This window comes from Coenobita brevimanus, chromosome 30 (genome assembly GCF_032717465.1).
Source record: "Coenobita brevimanus isolate Jiangsu-jjx chromosome 30, ASM3271746v2, whole genome shotgun sequence".
NCBI lineage: Eukaryota > Metazoa > Arthropoda > Malacostraca > Decapoda > Coenobitidae > Coenobita > Coenobita brevimanus.
The window spans coordinates 44,534,310-44,552,398 of NC_136983.1; the positions used below are offsets into that span (position 1 = coordinate 44,534,310).

Consider the following 18,089-nt stretch of genomic DNA (forward strand, 5'->3'; position numbering starts at 1 on the left):
GCTTACATTTTCGTATTCAATGCTTACATAAACAACCAAAACGCTTGAAGTACAGTATACTATTCAAAAAATGTACTTATTGTGATAAATAATAATGAGGTAAATACTCATCCTCACTATCACTATCCACTAATGATGCATCGCTATCAGCATATACCACACTTTCACTCATCTTAGATGATACAGTATCGTCTAGAGCTTTGTCTATTTCTTCTTGGGAGAGACCGGAACGACGAGCTTGAGACATCTTGACAGCGTAAAAGCTCAACTCAGAGTGATGGCCTAGGTAGGCCAAGGAGGGGGTAAGGGAGGCCTGGAGGGGTCAGGTTGTACAGTGAGACAGTGGAATGAAACAATGGTGTTCATAGAAGGTCGCGTTCACACTGTCACGACATGTAAAGACTTACTACAAGTGCGCGAATATGAGGTGGTATATATACCACCGCGACACTCTAGTCACTGGGAGCTCAGGTGGTATATATACCACCGCGACGCTGTACGGGTTAAACTTTGCATGTCTTCGTATTATTAACCCATTGTATCAGATGATTTTTAGGTTTATTCATACTATCTTCATGCTTTTAAAGTGGAGAAGTTAGATATCAAATCAGATCAAATGATGCCATGCTTCCTCTTAAGAAATCGTCATACTCAGGTTGATAATGGTAGCAGCTACTGTTTTCGATGGATTGAAAGCTATACCTGATGCTAAACTCAGCTAATTTATTTTCATTAAACTTTTTTCAGTATTAGTGGTCTACCCCATGTTGGATAAAATCACCAGGAAGTAAGAAGAACAAACAAAAAAACACCACTAGATTTACAGGCTCATAGCAAAAAAATAAATAAATTTAAAAAGTGGCCAAAGACAAGAACATACTATTCAGACTCCCATTTCATCCATGGCTGTGGTTTACAGGTGCTGTCTGGCGGAGTTGTTTACAGAGGGACATGCCCCCTTTGACCTGACACAACTTCTTGCTTACCGTGCAGGTGATTACTACCCAACCAAAGTCCTCGACAAAATTGACGAACCAAGAGTCAAGGTTTGTGTAGGAAAGCAGCTGATGTCTTACTGTTTTATCTTTTCAGTACATGCTGAAGACAGTTCTCTGAAAGTAGCAGTATAAATAGAATAAATTTGCTCAACAAAACTGTGCTGCCCCATTCCACAGTAGGAGGCTTCAGAGGCTGCCCCATAGTCGGAGTAGCCCTCAGAGGCCCCATCCTATTTGAAACCAGGTTTGGGTGGAAGTTATCCATTCTGTAAAACTTTGTGTTAATAGGTTAAAAAAAAAAAAAAAAAAAAAAAAAAATGCACACTGGCATTGCCCAGGACCTGCCCCCAACATGAGGGTTGGCCTTTATGGATCCCACCCTCTCCTGAAACCTTATCTATGTGGAGGTCTGCCATTGTGCAAATTTTGTTGTTCTTAGGTAAGAAACTATTCCTTCCCTGGGGACCAATTCTTCTTTCCTGTGGGAGACAGAAGAGTCTCACCCTCATGGTGGGCAGCCCTCGGGGTCCTACCCCATCTAAAACCTGATCCTGGTGGAGGTCAACCACAGCACACAATATAAATTTTGTAGGCATTTCCAGTTATCAGAAAACACATTCCCTGAAAACTACATCCTCCTCCTCCTCAGTCCTGGAGGAATACCCTGCTTCACCTGCCCTATGATGTGGAAAAAAGATACCATTTTATTGAAGAAATTAATCCCTGAACTGTGATGACATAATTTTATAGTTCAATCTTGCCACCATCAAACAGTGGTTATAATCATACAAAGGCTTTCTAGTAGTGAAGGGGTATTTGAAGACTATCCCTAGTCTCATTCAGGTCAGAAAGTCTCCTAAGCTGAAAAAATAATCTCAAGATAGCGAAAACAAAATATGGATTATGAGATAGTTCTTACCATTGCCTTCTGCATATGTCCAGGACCTGGTAGAACACATGATCCAGCGTGACCCATCGAGCCGCAACAGTGTGGCAGAGTACCTGGAGAGGGAACGTGGCCTTACCTTCCCCCACCACTTCTATACCTTCCTTTGGCCATTCCTCAAGCAGTTTGCCGTCACGCCCATTATGCCACACGACGACAAGATCAAACAGTGAGTGTGCCGTGATTTTGTTGTTGTTATGGCCTCAGGCTTATCTGGTTGTGAACCCAGGTGTATGCTGGCTGAGGTTACTATTGAGTCCACCATCCTTGATTCATGAGATTATGGAGGGTGTTGAGGAGCATTTGTATAACTGTGCCCCACTTGAAATACAGACAAGATTCGTAAAATCCATCCTAGACAATTTACCTACCAACAAAGCTCCAGGCCCAGATGGAATTCCGCCAATTGTTTTGAAAAAGTGTTCCCCTGAACTTGCCTCTGTCCTAGCCAAATTATTCAGACTATGCATACGTACTTCTTTATTCCCAAATTCATGGAAGAAACCAATATCCACCCAGTTCCGAAGAAAGGAAGTTCGTCTGACCCCTCCAATTACAGACCAATAGCTGTCACATCTTCTCTTGGTAAGGTATTTGAAACTTTAATTAATAAGCACATTGTTAAACATCTTGAATCCAACAACTTAATTAGTGATAGACAATACGGTTTTCGCCACGAAAGATCCACCATTGACATACTCAATCTCTTAACTCATACCATCCATCAATCAATTGATCTTTTTGGAGAAACTCATGCAGTAGCTCTTGATATCTCTAAAGCTTTCGACAGAGTATGGCACCGTTCCCTGCTGTCCAAACTCCCTTGCTATGGACTAACGTCTTTTGTTCCTTTGATTTCTTCTTATCTTAGTGACAGGAAAATAAGAGTAAAAGTAGATGATGTATATTCGAATTTCCACTCAATTAACGCCGGCGTGCCGCAGGGATCAGTTCTGGTGCCAACCCTATTTCTGGTTCATATTAATGATCTCTTATCTGTCACTCACAATTCCGTTCACTCATATGCAGATGACTCAACACTACATAGTTCATTCACACTCAGACATCCATTTACAGAGTCTAATATCTCTACCTCTCAACTCAGTACAGCCATCTCCATAAATCAAGATCTAGCTACAATCAGTGAATGGGGACAAAACAACCTTGTCTCTTTTAATGCTAGTAAAACTAAATATATACAGTTTACTAATAGACAGATATTGCCAGATTTGTACATTACCTTCAGTGCTACTAATATTCCCATCTCTAAAAGTATTGAAATTCTTGGTGTCTCACTTAACAGTGCCCTCAGCTGGACCTCTCATGTCAGATCACTTGCTAAAACCGCCTCAAAGAAACTTGGATTATTGTACAGAGTCCATAAATTCTTCGCCGATGAACAGTTAGCTATAATTTATAAGAGTCATGTGCGCCCTCAGCTTGAATATTGCTCACCCTTGTGGAATGGTTGTGGAGAGGTTGCATTGAGACAACTAGACAAAATTCAGAATAAAGCTGTTAGAATCATTAACAACCCTGCCATTACATATAAACTACCTCCCCCTGCAAGTAAGAAGGAATGTTGCCTCCCTTGCATTATTTTACAGATATTTTTTTGGCAAATGCTCAGACGAAGTTGCATCCATGGTGCCACCTCTCCATGCCTTCCCTCGTGCTACACGGGCATCTGGTAGCGCTCATGACTGGAATGTCACTCAACCATATTGCAGAACTTCTGCCTATCAGAATTCTTTCATTCCCCGAACTGCATCTCTCTGGAACTCGCTTCCCCAGAGTTGTTTTCCTCCAAATTTCAACCTACAACTGTTCAAGTCTAACTGTTACAGATATTTTATGAACAGAGGACACCAGTAATCTGGTGTATGGATTTTTTTTTTTTTTTTTTTTCCCCATTTGTTTTTCCTTCCTCCGTTCTGTTATTTAAAACAACAACAAAAAATCTAAGGATGTATGATTTATTATTTGAAGAGGTTATTGTACCGTCAGTCTGTGTAATTAATGTATAATCTTGTTTATAACAGCTCTGTAAGTCTGTACATTATGTTTTTATATTTCTAATGTCTTGTTTCTTTGATTTACTGTCTTTATTGTGCTAGTGAAGGACACCATCACACTGTGGTACCAATGAAACTTGATGGTTCTGCTGTTTGGTCATACAAATGTCGTGCATCTCCCTCCCAATATCCTGAAAGGAGGATAGTGGACTGCAAGAAAAGGGATTTAATCTGTAGTTCACAAGGTTTACATCCAGTTGAGGCTGGAACAGCAACAACAAAAATATATATATATTTTTTTTTTACACTACAGCCAGATGTGTCCCATGAAGAATACAATTCTGAAGGGTGGTTGGGGTTCATTTTGCTCACACAATGCCACTTACGGGCAAGCAACTAGCCACTCTGGCCTTAAAAATTCAGTTAAATACACACCTTAAATGTCTGGAATGAGTAGGCTGACCCCAGGTCTCTTTACTTCTGAGAGGGCAGTAAAAGATTGGATGATGGTTGGATAGTTTTAAGGTGTTTATGGGCATTATGTTGTTTATTGAAGTTTTATCTTCACTCTGTTCAACCCTTCAGCCTGGTGATACAGTATTTATTTTATTTTGTGCTGCCCTCAAGTGATTGTACAGTACTTAGACTGTGAGAAATTTTTCAGCCTGGAGAGGTTCACTCCCTGAGTCTGGGAATGTCTTTTTCATTTATTTTTCTCACCTCTGGGTTATTTTATCCAGCTGAGGATATTTTTTCAAACTGGACAAGTGAGATACAACCTTAATAAACCCTGTCAGTATGAGAGGCCTGTCCTGAGTTGCACAGTATTGTCTGGTAGCAGCAACAATAAACTTAAAAGCTTTGTTGTGGGAATTCAGGGATTTAAATACAGTCATTTGTCCGTCATAGGTGTCTCCTAAGTTCGTTACATTCATCTGGTGGAAGCAAGAATAAAACAGTGTAAAGCATCAGCATCAGGATGAAGAGTTTTAAGCACCAGTAATGCCCATTTGTGTTTCAGAATAAAAAGCAGCTTAACAGATATTCTTGTTGCCTTGGGAGCTGAGACGGCGGCTTCTGTGAAAGGGAAGGATGAAGATGAAATGGAGAAAAGTGATGAAGAGAAACCGGAGAAGAAATGTGAGGCACTGATCATTATTGCCTCTCTCATTACTTCATCGTTAAGGTAAGACATTTATTAGGAATGAAGAGTATGAAGCATGCAAGTGTGGATGCTTGTGCCTGTTAGATGGCGTCATTGTTTGGGGGCTTGAACGGCGAGTGAATGAGAGTTTTGTTAGTTCTCCTGTTAGGTTTTTCATGCCCTCTGGACTCTACCACACCCTATCCTTAGGTGGGAAAAGAGGTCTGGATGATGATGATGATGATGGCCAAGGGAGTGAATTAGTTGGGTGAATTATAAATTGTGTGAATGAGCATCAGGCCTACTTCACTTGCCATGTTGCCAACAGTTTTCCCTCATTCATGGTTTCTGTTTCCTTGTTACTGGACCCTACCTCACCCTGTCCTTGGGTGGGGAAAAAATGTCATAATGATGGTGGTGATGATGTGCTTTCTCCGTGGATAATGTTAAATGATTACGTGGGTCATTTCACTGGGCATGCTGTTTGTATTTATATTTTTATCCTTTCACTCAACATATTTTTTGGAGTGGAGAGATGATGATGGTGATGTTAATGATGATGATGAATGTGCTGTGTTTTCTCCATCATTCACTTCAGTTTCATTTTGTTTCAGTAATGTTGAAAGTCTTTGTAGGCCGTATGTTTGCACGTATTAGACTTATTTACCTAATGGTATCTCTTAATGCTATGTTATTTCTGGCAGTTTCTCATTTCATTCCATTAACCCTAATGTTATTTTGTAGGACCTAATCCCAAATCTTCTTAGGCCTACTACTTGGTGCCCTACCTACCACTTTCTCATAGATCTTTTCACTCAGTTTTCGTATACCATTCTTTTCACAAATCCAAACTTTCTCAGTCTTTCCCTATGCATCACATCACATCAGTGCCTTCAATTTACAGTTGATCTCCCACTTTTTTTTTTTTTTTTTTCCCAGGGCTCTACATTTCACACCATCAAAACTTGATGCTCTGGAATTGCTGGGGAAAGTCTCCGAGTATGTCCCAGATGAAATCATTCTGGACAGGATTCTGCCTTATGTGGTGAGTATTAGTGGATGTGTGAGACAGTCTGAAGCTGGGAGGATGCATGGAAGGCTGAGAAGATGGTGGATGGATATGGTAAATGAGTATGTGAAGAAGCAAGGTATGGAAGTTGATGAAGCTAGGAAACTGACAGGATGAATTATGTACCAAAGAGCTTACGGCAGGGTTGTGGCACTCCACGTTTAACCTAATAGTTGATGGATTGACTAGCTATTGAGATGTACGTAAAACATGTCTGAAAAAATGCCAGATTTATATGTGCAGATGCTTAAAGCTTGTGAGGTGAAGCCAAAATCTGGGGGTTTGAATTATGTGCAACTCTATCTATCTATCTATCTATTGCCAGCCGCCTCAATCTCGTTTGGGGTGGCCACAAACAAATCGCCTCCATGTCGTCCTGTCCCCCTGCTCCCAGCTCACACCCCCCTCTCTCATATACCTCTCCACCCCATCCCTCCATCTCATCCTCGGCCTCCCCCTCCCTCTTCCCCCCTCCACTTCACTCACATACACTCTCTTCAATGATAATTCCACTTTCATACATTCCCTTTCCTTGTTTTCAGGATCCTACCTCACACTGTCATTGGTGGGATTAAAGGGTTCTTACTTGTCTGGATTCTACTTACCCCATAGTTTGATGAAAAAAAAGGGGGGGTGGGAGGAGTCATAGTGATGCCAGTTATAATGGTGATGATGAGTAGAATGGACAGATTCTGGAAGTAGAAAAAAAAAAAATTAGTCATTATATTTTCTTGATGGGACGGTTATATACTGTTCTTAGGTGGCAAATAATGGTGATGATGGTGGTGGTAATTTATTTTTCAGTTCCACCTGCTTCATGACAAGGAACCGCGTGTGCGAGTGTGTTCCATCCACACCCTGACCCACTGCCTCAGCTTAGTGTCCACTGTCCCACGCTCAGATGCAAACATCTTCCCAGAGTACATACTGCCAGGTTTGGCCGATGTGAGTATAGTTGGTTTGTTTTTATCTGACAAAAGTGCCACCCCCACAGCTTGAAATACTGTTTAAGTCATCAGTCAGTCACCTCAGTCAGTGCGAATGATGCCATGCTCCCTTTCAAGGAATCCTCATAATGTGGTTGGTCATGACTCAGCTGATGTTTTCTCTGGACTTAAAGCTGAACCAGGTGCCAAAACTAGCTGATTACTTTCTCACATCTGCTGGAAATTGTTCTGAAAAAAGAAATGTAAGAGCTAACTATTTCTCAACATTGAATTTTTTTTTTTACTTCTTCAGTCTGAGGTGTGCGTCTCACAGTGTCTTATTTCAAATGGCGTTGGAGATGTAACACATTATCCATAGTAATGCCCTGCTCATTGCACCAAAATACTTCCCTTGTTATTTATAATATTTTATTATTAACATTAGTTTCAATCAGTTGCATACAAGATGATATTGAGATGTAACGTGCAGAGTAAATTGCCAAGGAAAAGTAGTTGCAAAATCTCCATACCAGCTGAGATGATGAGCTTTAATTCCTTCACTGTGATGGTATATGTTTAATTTTGTTTATACTGCTGCATGACTGTATTCTGTGGAAGGTCAGTAAAATTTGCGTTAATGAACTTCCAAATCATGAGACTTCCTTGCCTCAGCCTGGGTTCAAACTTGCATCATTTTGGACAAAAGACAACTTCTCTAACCACTCAGACCCTACCTAATGGGATGATTGTTCAGTACTGACTATTGCCTTGGACAGAAATGATGAGATCTTTAAGTCAGTGGCACCTCTCACAGGATGCTGATGTCAAGCAAGGGATAACTGACTCCCCCCCCCTCCCCCCTTCCTTATACTGGCCCAGATTTTCATTATTTTGTAGCTCATTTCACATACAGGTAACTCACTGGCAAAATAAGATAATACTTTGACTCTGCATCCTTTCCATAGTGCCATAATGTGGCCAGCATCATATACTAGTGTTAGGCTGTTGGTACAACTCAGCAATCACAATGGAGAGAGAGATGACAGATTTAGGCTACCAGTAAGTTAGGGTAAATAAGGAGTACAGTATTGCATAGTCTTTGATAAACTACAGGCAGTCATTATCAGTCATGGACTTATTCTAGACTTTAGTATCACCAGTTTTTCATACAATTGGTGCTGCAGTATGGAGCTGGTACTGTCGTATGGGTGAAAGTGAAAACGCAGTGTTAGAGGCAGCATTGCAACTTTAACCCCTTCAGTATGGGTACATGTTTATAGATTAGTTTTGCTACCTTGCGACAGTTCTGTTTAACTTAGAGGAGACTTGTAATACTGAAAGAGTTACTGAAGGTTTTATCTAAATTATGCTTGGTAAGTTGATTCAAAACTGAGGAAAATTTTCTTGATATGGCAAGAATGTAACAGAAAACCTCATCATAGTGAAGGGATTAATATAGTGCTCCCCCCCCAAGAAATTAACAAAACAAAACAGTAATTAGGACTTACTGGTACTGCATTTGGTGCTTTAACCTCTTTGTCTTTTTTTTTTTTTTTTTTTTTTTTTTTTTTCAACTGTAGGAAGACAGTTCTTTTCATGGTGTGGGAGACCTCTCTTGTTGAAGGGGTTATTGAACATATTATCCCCATTTCAAAAAGCCCATGTTAAATCATATGGTGGATGTAAGGATACCTATAAAATGTAAAAGATATGCTTGTTTAGATTATGTTAATGGTGGATTCATTATACCAGAAATCTCTGTCAACAGATTACTCATGATGAAGCAGTCATAGTACGACAGGCTTACGCAGAAAATATCGCAACTATAGCAGAAACAGCTCTCAGGTGAGATAAGTTCATTTAACATTTAACACACAGATAAGTTGTTTCTTTGAGAAATAATGGTACATTAGCCATTTGGAGCAAGCAGAGAATGAGACTTGTTAAGAGTTTTTATATGAGTGAGATGAAAAAGAGAGAGGAGAGGGAGATCAAAGATGAGGTGGAAGAGAGCAGTGGAGAGATGTATGGTGAAAGTGGTATGGAATGGGTAGAGAGGGATGCCTGGTGGCAAAAGACAGACCTTCCATATTTGGAGACATTTTGTCTGTGAATACAGTACCTCCATCAGGATAAAGGTATCTGGCTGTTGGTTGACAGTAGACAGCAGAAACTGCTGTGCTGTAAATGTTCAACTTAGTGTGGTATACATAGTGATTGTCCTGTGGATGTTGTAAGAGTAACTCACGTAAGTAAAACACATTGTAGATGGCCTTTCCATGTGAGAGTCAAGAATTGTGAAAGCTTGAATGTTGAGTGAATTGGTGTAAGGTCAGCATCACTGTTGTTCTCTCACCATATCTTGGCACATATTTTTGCCGTTTTAGCCTGTATCTCATAGTTCAGTGGCAGAATAAGGCAGTACAGCCACGTCTTCATGGCACATCATCTTGACTAATGCTGTGTTTTAGTGTTTAGCTCAGCATTTACTGTGGGGAGATGGCAATTTTTGACCAAGCTAAATTGAACAAAATATAGGCATTAGTGTTGATAACTGTGTTAGTGTGTTTTCCTTTTTGTGTTACTGATCCCTTTCAAGTGTGAAACTGGTATAGAGTGTAATATGATAAAAATTATGAAATATTGTTTAAATGTTTAGTATGAAGATTAGCAAGATTTTAACGATGCATGTACTGTACTGTAGTATGCCTGCTTTTCACCCCATTTATTTCTACATCTGCAAGACCAGTGTCTTATATACCGATAGTAATTAACCATATAATCCTTTTGCTGCATCTGTGCCTAGCTTAATTAAGTGCCAGGGTCTTTAGGCATAAATTTAATAGTCTGTTCCATGAATCCGTGCAGTCCTCTTGCATGCCGGACACCTACACATATCACCAACTGTGCACCATTATCCATCATCCATAAGGAATACATGCCAGGGCTGTTTCATAGAAGACTGGTGTGTTGGTAATAGTGGGGGTGTTTTTATGACATGGTGATTGGAGTTGTGAAAAGTCAGTAAAATTTGTTCTTAGAAAATTAAGAGTGTCAGACTGTTCCCTGCCTCAACCTGAGGTTGAACTTGCATCCTTTCAAGCAACAGATCATTTCCCCAACCGTATGACTACCACCTGCTGTTACAACCTACCATTTCCGTATAGGTTTTTAGAGTATAGTCAGCTATAGGGAATGATCTTGTCTTACAAGTATGAAGCCATAATGATAGAACTTCCATAGACAGTTTTCAGATATTTACTGGGAGCTAAACTCCTTCAGTCCAACAGTTTATTCTTTGTAGTCTCCATTAACCCCCATCACAGCTTGATTTTCTCCCTAAACTGAATAGAATTTTCTGAAGTTAACAAAAGTAAAATGGAAAGTATATTAGACAGAAGGGTTTAGTGGCAAAAAAAAAAAATCTTACTGTGCATGTTACAGTCAGCTGTTACCTCCTGTCATTCCTAATCAGGTTCTTGGAGTACAGTCAGCTGCAGGGCATGATGCTGTCGTATAATTATGAAGCTGAGTTGACCACGCTTCAGGAGGCCATCCAACAGAAAGTTGCTACTATGTTCTCTGATCCGTCCAATGTGGTGAAGAGGACACTGATGGAGAAAACCGTCACCAAGCTGTGCATCTTCTTTGGGAAACAAAAAGGTAAGTCATTACATGTGTGTGAAACTTGGTGTAATGCTGAGATTTATTAGTTGCAAATAAGATTGGGATGAATGATGAGTGAATGGATGCACAACTCATTTCACAGGGCACTGCTGATTATTTTTCCACTGTTATCTTTTCTTCTTCCTGTTAATGAATTCTTATGTTGTTGTTGTTGTTGTGGCCAGAGGCTCAGCAGGACATGAGCCAGGTAGATTGAAGGCTAAAGTTGTCCATCACCTGGAGTCCACCATCCATCATTCAGGGAAAGGGAGGTATTGGATGGACATTTTGTTATATCAGTGTCACTGCATGAAGGTGTCCCTCTGCATCACCGCATGCATTCTAGCCACCACATTTACTAGTGGGAAGTGGGGGGTTTATTGATGATGCAAAAATGCCACCTTGTGTATTTCTGGATTACAGTTGTCACAATAGTAGTGGGAATGAGAAACTTTTAAATCTATTGCAGTCATAAGTGACCAGTGATAGTGAATGAATGGAATCAAAGGGATAATTTCAGATTCCTGCACAAGTGGAGGTTTGTCTGAAGTTAAATAAAATCACTTGGCATTTTCAAAAATTAAATGAGAAAGATGGCATTGTTTTGTACCATTTTGTTTGTAATTGTGGTAAAAGGTTTGAGGATTATGGTGATGGCAAAGACACCTTATGGCTGCCACAAATCATTGTTTCATCTTTTTATAGGTATTTATTTACTTATTTATTTTATTTGTTCTTATATGTATCTGGAGCTCATCTATAAAGAAAAGTACCCCTCAAGATATGTGCATATGATTTATTCTGTGGGGTGGAACCCAGATTCCTGAGGATTGAATGATGTACCCGTTTAGGTATGTGGTTCATTTAAATGGGTACATTATTGATAATTTTCCCAGTATTGTGTACTTTATTTTCTGGGTCAGACCTCATCCCATTTAGAAGATGGAAAGAAAGGTCATAGTGATGATGATTCTTTTTATAGAAGACGAATTGGTATGGACAAGTTTATTTGGAAGATACAACAGTCAGAATGGGTCAAAACTGTTGTCTTGTCAGTAAGCATTTTCACATGTGGATATACTTCTTCCATTGAACAGGCTACAGCACTAATACCAAGGCACATTTTCTTATCATATAATTTATATAGGCCACAACATGGTTGCATGCATTGGCCTAAGTCATGTAATGGTGGCTTTCCATGCTGCTCGATCTCTGCCAGCCTCCCTATTCAGTCCCATATCCCTGAGGTCATAGTCTTTGTTTATTTATTTATTTATCACCCTGTCCTAGGGTGGGAAAGGAGGTCCAGATGATGATTTATTTATTTAATCCTTAGTGGTTTAGTGCGTTAAGAAACTGCAACTGGATATGACCAGTAAGGGTTTATGTCAGAGGGATGGTTGGGATTTCATGCTCACGTAATGCCATCCAGGGGTGAGCAACTCTTCACTGATACCATAAATGTTTGATCCAAGTAGCCCAGCCCCCAGCATCTGTGCTCCTGATGGGACAGTGCTGGATTGGATGATGGGTGGCTGAGTAATCACTGTCTTTAATTGTTTTCATTAATGTCATTCTGTTCAAAGGGATGATATTGTTAATATTAATAACATACACCTCACATCTTCTACAATTCATTCATTATTTCATGTTTTTTATTTGCTTTTATGCAGAATATTCACTAATATATAATTTTTTTGCAGCCAATGATGTGCTGCTGTCTCACATGATAACGTTCTTGAATGATAAACAAGACCGGCACCTTCGCCTGTCCTTCTTCACAAGCATTGTGGGTGTGGCTGCGTATATCGGCTGCCACTGTGCCGATATTCTCAAACCTCTATTACTTCAGGTGAGAGGAAGATGCATGTGTGTGTGTGTGTGTGTGTGTGTATATGTGTGTGAGAGAGAGAGAGAGAGAATCATGAGGATGATCATGATAAATGTACAGGCAGTTCTAATGTTAACTCAGGGATGTATTCCATAACATCACAGATTTTTTCATGCAGTTGGTACTGTACTGTAAATTGGGGGAACTGGCAAATCATTTCTATAAGCAGGTATAGAGGTATAATAAGTAAGATTTGTTTATTTAATGTGGATGGGGATTTAATAATTAACAAGTGCATGAAGAAAGGCAAGATATAGCAAGAACTTAAAATATGTATCCACTAACCACACAATCTGAAGAAAGCCAGTGAGTCCATGTAAACAAATGTAGGTCACAAGAAGGAAGCTATATTGAGTTATGAATCTCGGTTATGCACTTCCTCTGACTGCAGGGCCTGAATGATGCTGAGGAGTCTGTGGTTGTGGCTGCAATAGAAGCCATGACTGCCCTCACCGAGCTTGGCCTCTTCCCCACCCACCTCCAGTGTGACCTCACTGCACATGCTGCCCCGCTGCTTGTACACCCAAACCTATGGATACGACAGGTTAGATTGCTTTCTTATGCTTGGGACACTTTCTCACTCATAATTTTATACTCATTCACACCTCCCTCATCTTATCTCTTATCTTGTCTTTACCAGCCACTTTTTTACTCATCTTCACCTGCTTTTCTCTCTTCTCTCTCTAATAGCTATGATTCTCTCTCTCATCACACATTCAGCTAGTCATCTTTCACTAAAAGTCATATGCAAACTGGCTTGATAGTCATGATGATGGCAGTAATGCTATGAAGAAAATGATAATGATTATGCTGATGATAGGCCCTTACACTCCTCATGGTGCAAGTTAAGATTGGATGGATGGATGGATAATGATAACACTAATAATGATATCACAGTTACTACTGAACACACAAATTTCAGAGATAACTTTTTTTTTAGTAGAATTTATTGAGTTATTTTTTCAGTGACAGCTGCTGCTTGATGTTGTAGGTATACCGTATTGTACAACACTTGCAGAGACATGGCAGTGGTACATTTATGTTCAGATTTACTTCAAGCATTTGGTGCAGCAATATTTCAGTTTCTTCCAGTGTTCATAATGCTCATCTGTGAGTTTATATATTTCGCCTTAGGTATTAGTGAATTTTGAGTCATGATCTCGCTCCCCAAACCAACAATTAGTCTCTGATAAAGTTGTTAGTAGAGGAGCAACTGAAGTAACTCTTGTGATTTGGATAAGTTTATTGCCATATTGCATCTAATGTCAGACATTATTATTGCCATATTGCATCTAATGTCAGACATTATTATTGCCATATTGCATCTAATGTCAGACAGTATTATTCAGCTGAGAATAAAGCCATAAGAGCCTGAGATTATTGACATTGTTCCAGCAGTACATCGTGAGTTGATATTGTTGTTGATTGACAGGCAGTGGTAGGACTGGTCAGTGTGGTGGCTGGACTGCTGAGTTTGGTGGATGTCCATACAACCCTTGTATCCAGAGTACAGCCCTTCCTCATCAAGCCACTCCTACAGCTAGATCGAGAGGTAAACACAATACATTTTACAGCACCTTGTATTTTTCAAATGGAAAAATTATATCCACTTACAGGTGCTCCCAGTTTTACACAAGGGTTTTGTTTGAGGAAGCAATACATTAATCAGAAATTGCTTATTAAAAAATATCATCACCATCATCATCATCATCATCATCCAGACCTCATTTCCCACCCTAGGGCAGGGTGAGGGGTAGCAATGTCCATACAGGCCAAATTTGCCCAGTCCAATGGGCCCCGCTTCCATTCACTCATCATTCAAGACCCTGGAATCCTGGCTCTGTCGGATACGCCAAAAACATTCACCACTTTCTGTACAGTAGCTTCACATAATCTATATGTAAATATATTATAAACTACAGTTTACATCTCCAGAGTCCAGCCCATCCTCATCAAGCTACTGCTAGAGCCTGATCAAGAAATTACTATGGCTATAATGCCTTTTTTTATTATTATTATTATTCCACGTGATGAAGATATCTAGCCTTTTTCTCATCAGTTGATGACCAAGTATAGTCTGATTGGAGGGTCTGTTCAACTAGTAACCAAGGAGACATTTTGTATCTCATAATTAAAACACCATGAATTTCAGACAGCCAATATGTGTTATTAAAATTATGAAAGTGGTTCAGTTCTGTCAGTTTAAAACAAACTGACAATAGTTGTTGTTATTTATTACAGTTGAATTAAGTTAACAAAAAAGGTGCCATATGGGACAAGTTTTTGACACCTGTTGTAATTTGATAGTTGATGGATTGACTTTCAAAGTTTCACAATTAACTTTATCCATCTTACAGAATTTAAACCTTGGAGGACAGTTTATGTATTTTATGTTGGCAAACCTGGTGATTCTCTTGCCAGTGGGAAATGTGCTGAGATCTGAAACTAGAACATTTCAGTTAGAACACATAGGCCTGAGAGGAGCCAGGAATCCAGGGACTTCAGTGATGATTGAATGCATGTGTAGGCTAGCCCATTTCAGTGGGCATATTCTTGATTAGTTCTACTATTGTATTCTTTCCCAGCTTTCTGCACCCAGCCTCAGTGCCACTTGCAGGTGGGAAAAAAAAGACAAGGTGAGGATGAGGATGCTGATGATCTTCAGATAATTTTCTTTCTTACTCAGACCAGCACCAGGTGGGGAGTCGCCTTAGTTCTGAGGAGTAGCCCCTTCAAGCCTATGTATTGTTTATTTCATTTTTGCTGTCTGTAGATGATTTTACTCATCACCCACTGTCTTGATAATGTGCTGTCTGCATCTTCCTTCCCCCTTCTCATTCCATCTTTTGTCTGGCCTCCATTATACCTCTCCCTTTCTTTGCTGTCACTTGTTATTACTTTTTTTCTCTCTCTCTCTCTCCACTTCAGGTGGCTGTATATTGAGTGACAAGTCTAATGGTTTCCTTTAACCCAGGTAACTACTTACAGCTCTGTGTGGTAAACATGTAACCATATAATCACATAACTGAGTGAACTGCAGCCTGTTAACTGGATGGGGAGGCAAATGTGGCACCCATCCAGGAACCAAACCTCCACAGTTTGGTCCATTCCTTACTGTGACAAGGCATTGTTAGTCACAAGGTAACATTGGTTCACTTCATGGGACACCCTTGCAGGGACAGTTATTTGCTTGTTGTTGATGGGTCTGCTTGGCCAGGCAGACTGGGGTTGATCAACACGAACAACAGCAACCCAGCTTAGGAGAAGCTCTAACATTTAGAGAGGTATTTCCTAAATTGAAATTAATTTATCTGGAGGGCACAAGAATAAATTGAAAAATATATAGTCAGAGTGAAGGGTTAAAGTGCTAAATATGTTTGGAATGATGGTAATGATAACAATTTTCATTCTTACAGGTGTGTCTTCTCTCCAGCTTGCGTCCCCCCATTGCACGAGAGGTATATGATGCACTGGTGAAGAGCAGTGATGTGGGTCAGGTGTTGTCACTGCTACAGGAGGCCCACAGGCAACAAGTCCCCCTCAATCAGCTGCCATCCACCTTGTCCCACCTTGACCACCCCACCAGGAATGTAAGTTGAAGCAGTGTTCTCATGGAGTGTGGAAGCTCCTTTAGTCAGTAGGTGTACTGTATGTGTGAGAATTAGGTGTAGGTCATGTGCATGCCTTGTTGTGGAAGGCATTCAGTATGGAGAAGCCAGACGTACATTATTGTCATCATTGGTTTCGTATAAGAGCATTGGATGGCATTGTGTTGAATATTGCATGACAAAGCAGATTCATAAGCAGTGTACAGTATAAAAAAAAAAAAAAAAAAAAATTGTATAGTAATGGGTTACTTCCTCCATTTTTTTTTTTCTTTTTTAAGTCAGTCCTTACTATCTTTAGACACTTGTGTGCCCCTGGAAACTTTTCAAAGTGGGGGGATTAGAGTAATACTTAATTAGTCCCCAAACTACCAGAGGTACTGAGTTGAGTAAAGTTAAGGGATGGTAGCATGATTAAAATACAAAACATCAGTAGAGAAACAGAGGCTTGAGTGTTGCAGCTGCACGAGGCTTATATGTAGGAGTGTTAGTGCCAACTTTAACATATGAATGTGAGACTGTGGCGTGGCTTGAAAATGAAAAGTCAAAGAGTAAGAGTAGTGAAGATGGGACTGCTGAGGAATGTATGTGGAGTACAGAGAGTGGATGGGATACGAAATAATGTGATTCGTGAAAAATGTGGAGTAAGGAAGTCAGTGGACACCAGAATCGAAGAGAGTGTCCTGAGATGGTATGGTCGTGTGGAGAGAATGGATAACAACAGAGTGGTGGAAAAGATATATCTTAGCGAATTAGAAGGAGGGAGGAGGCGAGGTAGGCCAAGGAGAAGGTGGAGAGATATGGTGGATGAGTGCGTGAGGAAGAGAGATTTGGAAGTTGGGGAGGCTAGGGAACTGACAAGAGATAGAGCTGGCTGATTGAATTTTGTGAGGAGAAGTGCATGATCAGGGATTTGGCACCCCTTTTAACATGAACGCGTTTGGATTGACTCAATCGGATACGTTTATGTGAAGCTACAGAATATGGTGAAAGTTTTTGGCGTATCAGATAGAGTCAGGATTCTGGGAGCTTGAATGATGAGTGAATGGAAGCTTGGCCTATTGAACTGGGCAAACTTTGGCAGTCTGGACGGTGCTACTCCTCACCCTGCCATAGGGTGGGAAAGGAGGTCCAGATGATGATGATGATGTTGATTAGAGAAAAGATGTAAGAAGCTCCTTGGAGTGTCTTCCTTAGCAGTAGATATTGCATAGTACACATTAACCACTTCTTTAGTCTACCGTTATAATATTTTTGTATTTCATTTTTATTTGATCTTGCTGGTGCCTGGGAGGGAAAATACAAGTATGAGTGGATGTTTGTGACTCTGAGGTGGAGCAAGGATTTTAAAGTCTGAAATGATGTGTTAATGATTGGTGGCTGTTTCATTTGGCATGCCTTTGATAGTTCTAAACCTTCTTTTAATTGAGGAAAAGGGTCAGGATGCTGCTGCTGGTGATCATGATGATTGAGAGCAAATTGAGGGAAATTAGCAGATGAACTTCTTAGGTAGGAATTAACCTTTAGTAGATCGGTTTTCTTTAATTTGTTGTGGACATAATCCCGTCAGTGCATGGACCTGTTCTGTGTTTAATTCTTGTTACCAGTGGATTATTTTAACCAGTGGATGATTTTATGCGGTTTAGGAGATACTTTGAGCAAGGGAAGTCAACTAAAGCTTTCATTGATGCCCTCACTGTAAAAGGTCTCTGCATTGTTGAATATCATAGCATGGGGATACAAGAATAGGATATAAATGATGTCGACTTACTGAAGGGGTTAAAAGAATAAAAGAATGCGGCATTCAAAAAAGTTAACTTATAACAGTG

General features: G+C 40.1%; 1 protein-coding gene across 1 annotated transcript in view; it reads left to right on the forward strand.

Annotated features, from left to right (window-relative positions):
- LOC145395186 (phosphoinositide 3-kinase regulatory subunit 4-like) overlaps positions 1–18,089 on the forward strand; it is a 46,629-nt gene that overhangs the window by 10,738 nt on the left and 17,802 nt on the right. Inside the window, exons 6-16 of the mRNA XM_080268875.1 lie at positions 920–1,046; positions 1,941–2,113; positions 4,981–5,145; positions 6,043–6,148; positions 6,977–7,117; positions 8,867–8,943; positions 10,574–10,761; positions 12,468–12,616; positions 13,047–13,199; positions 14,088–14,207; positions 16,072–16,245. Of these exons, the coding sequence (XP_080125001.1) occupies positions 920–1,046; positions 1,941–2,113; positions 4,981–5,145; positions 6,043–6,148; positions 6,977–7,117; positions 8,867–8,943; positions 10,574–10,761; positions 12,468–12,616; positions 13,047–13,199; positions 14,088–14,207; positions 16,072–16,245 (1,573 nt within the window). The remainder of the gene's footprint in view (positions 1–919; positions 1,047–1,940; positions 2,114–4,980; positions 5,146–6,042; positions 6,149–6,976; positions 7,118–8,866; positions 8,944–10,573; positions 10,762–12,467; positions 12,617–13,046; positions 13,200–14,087; positions 14,208–16,071; positions 16,246–18,089) is intronic.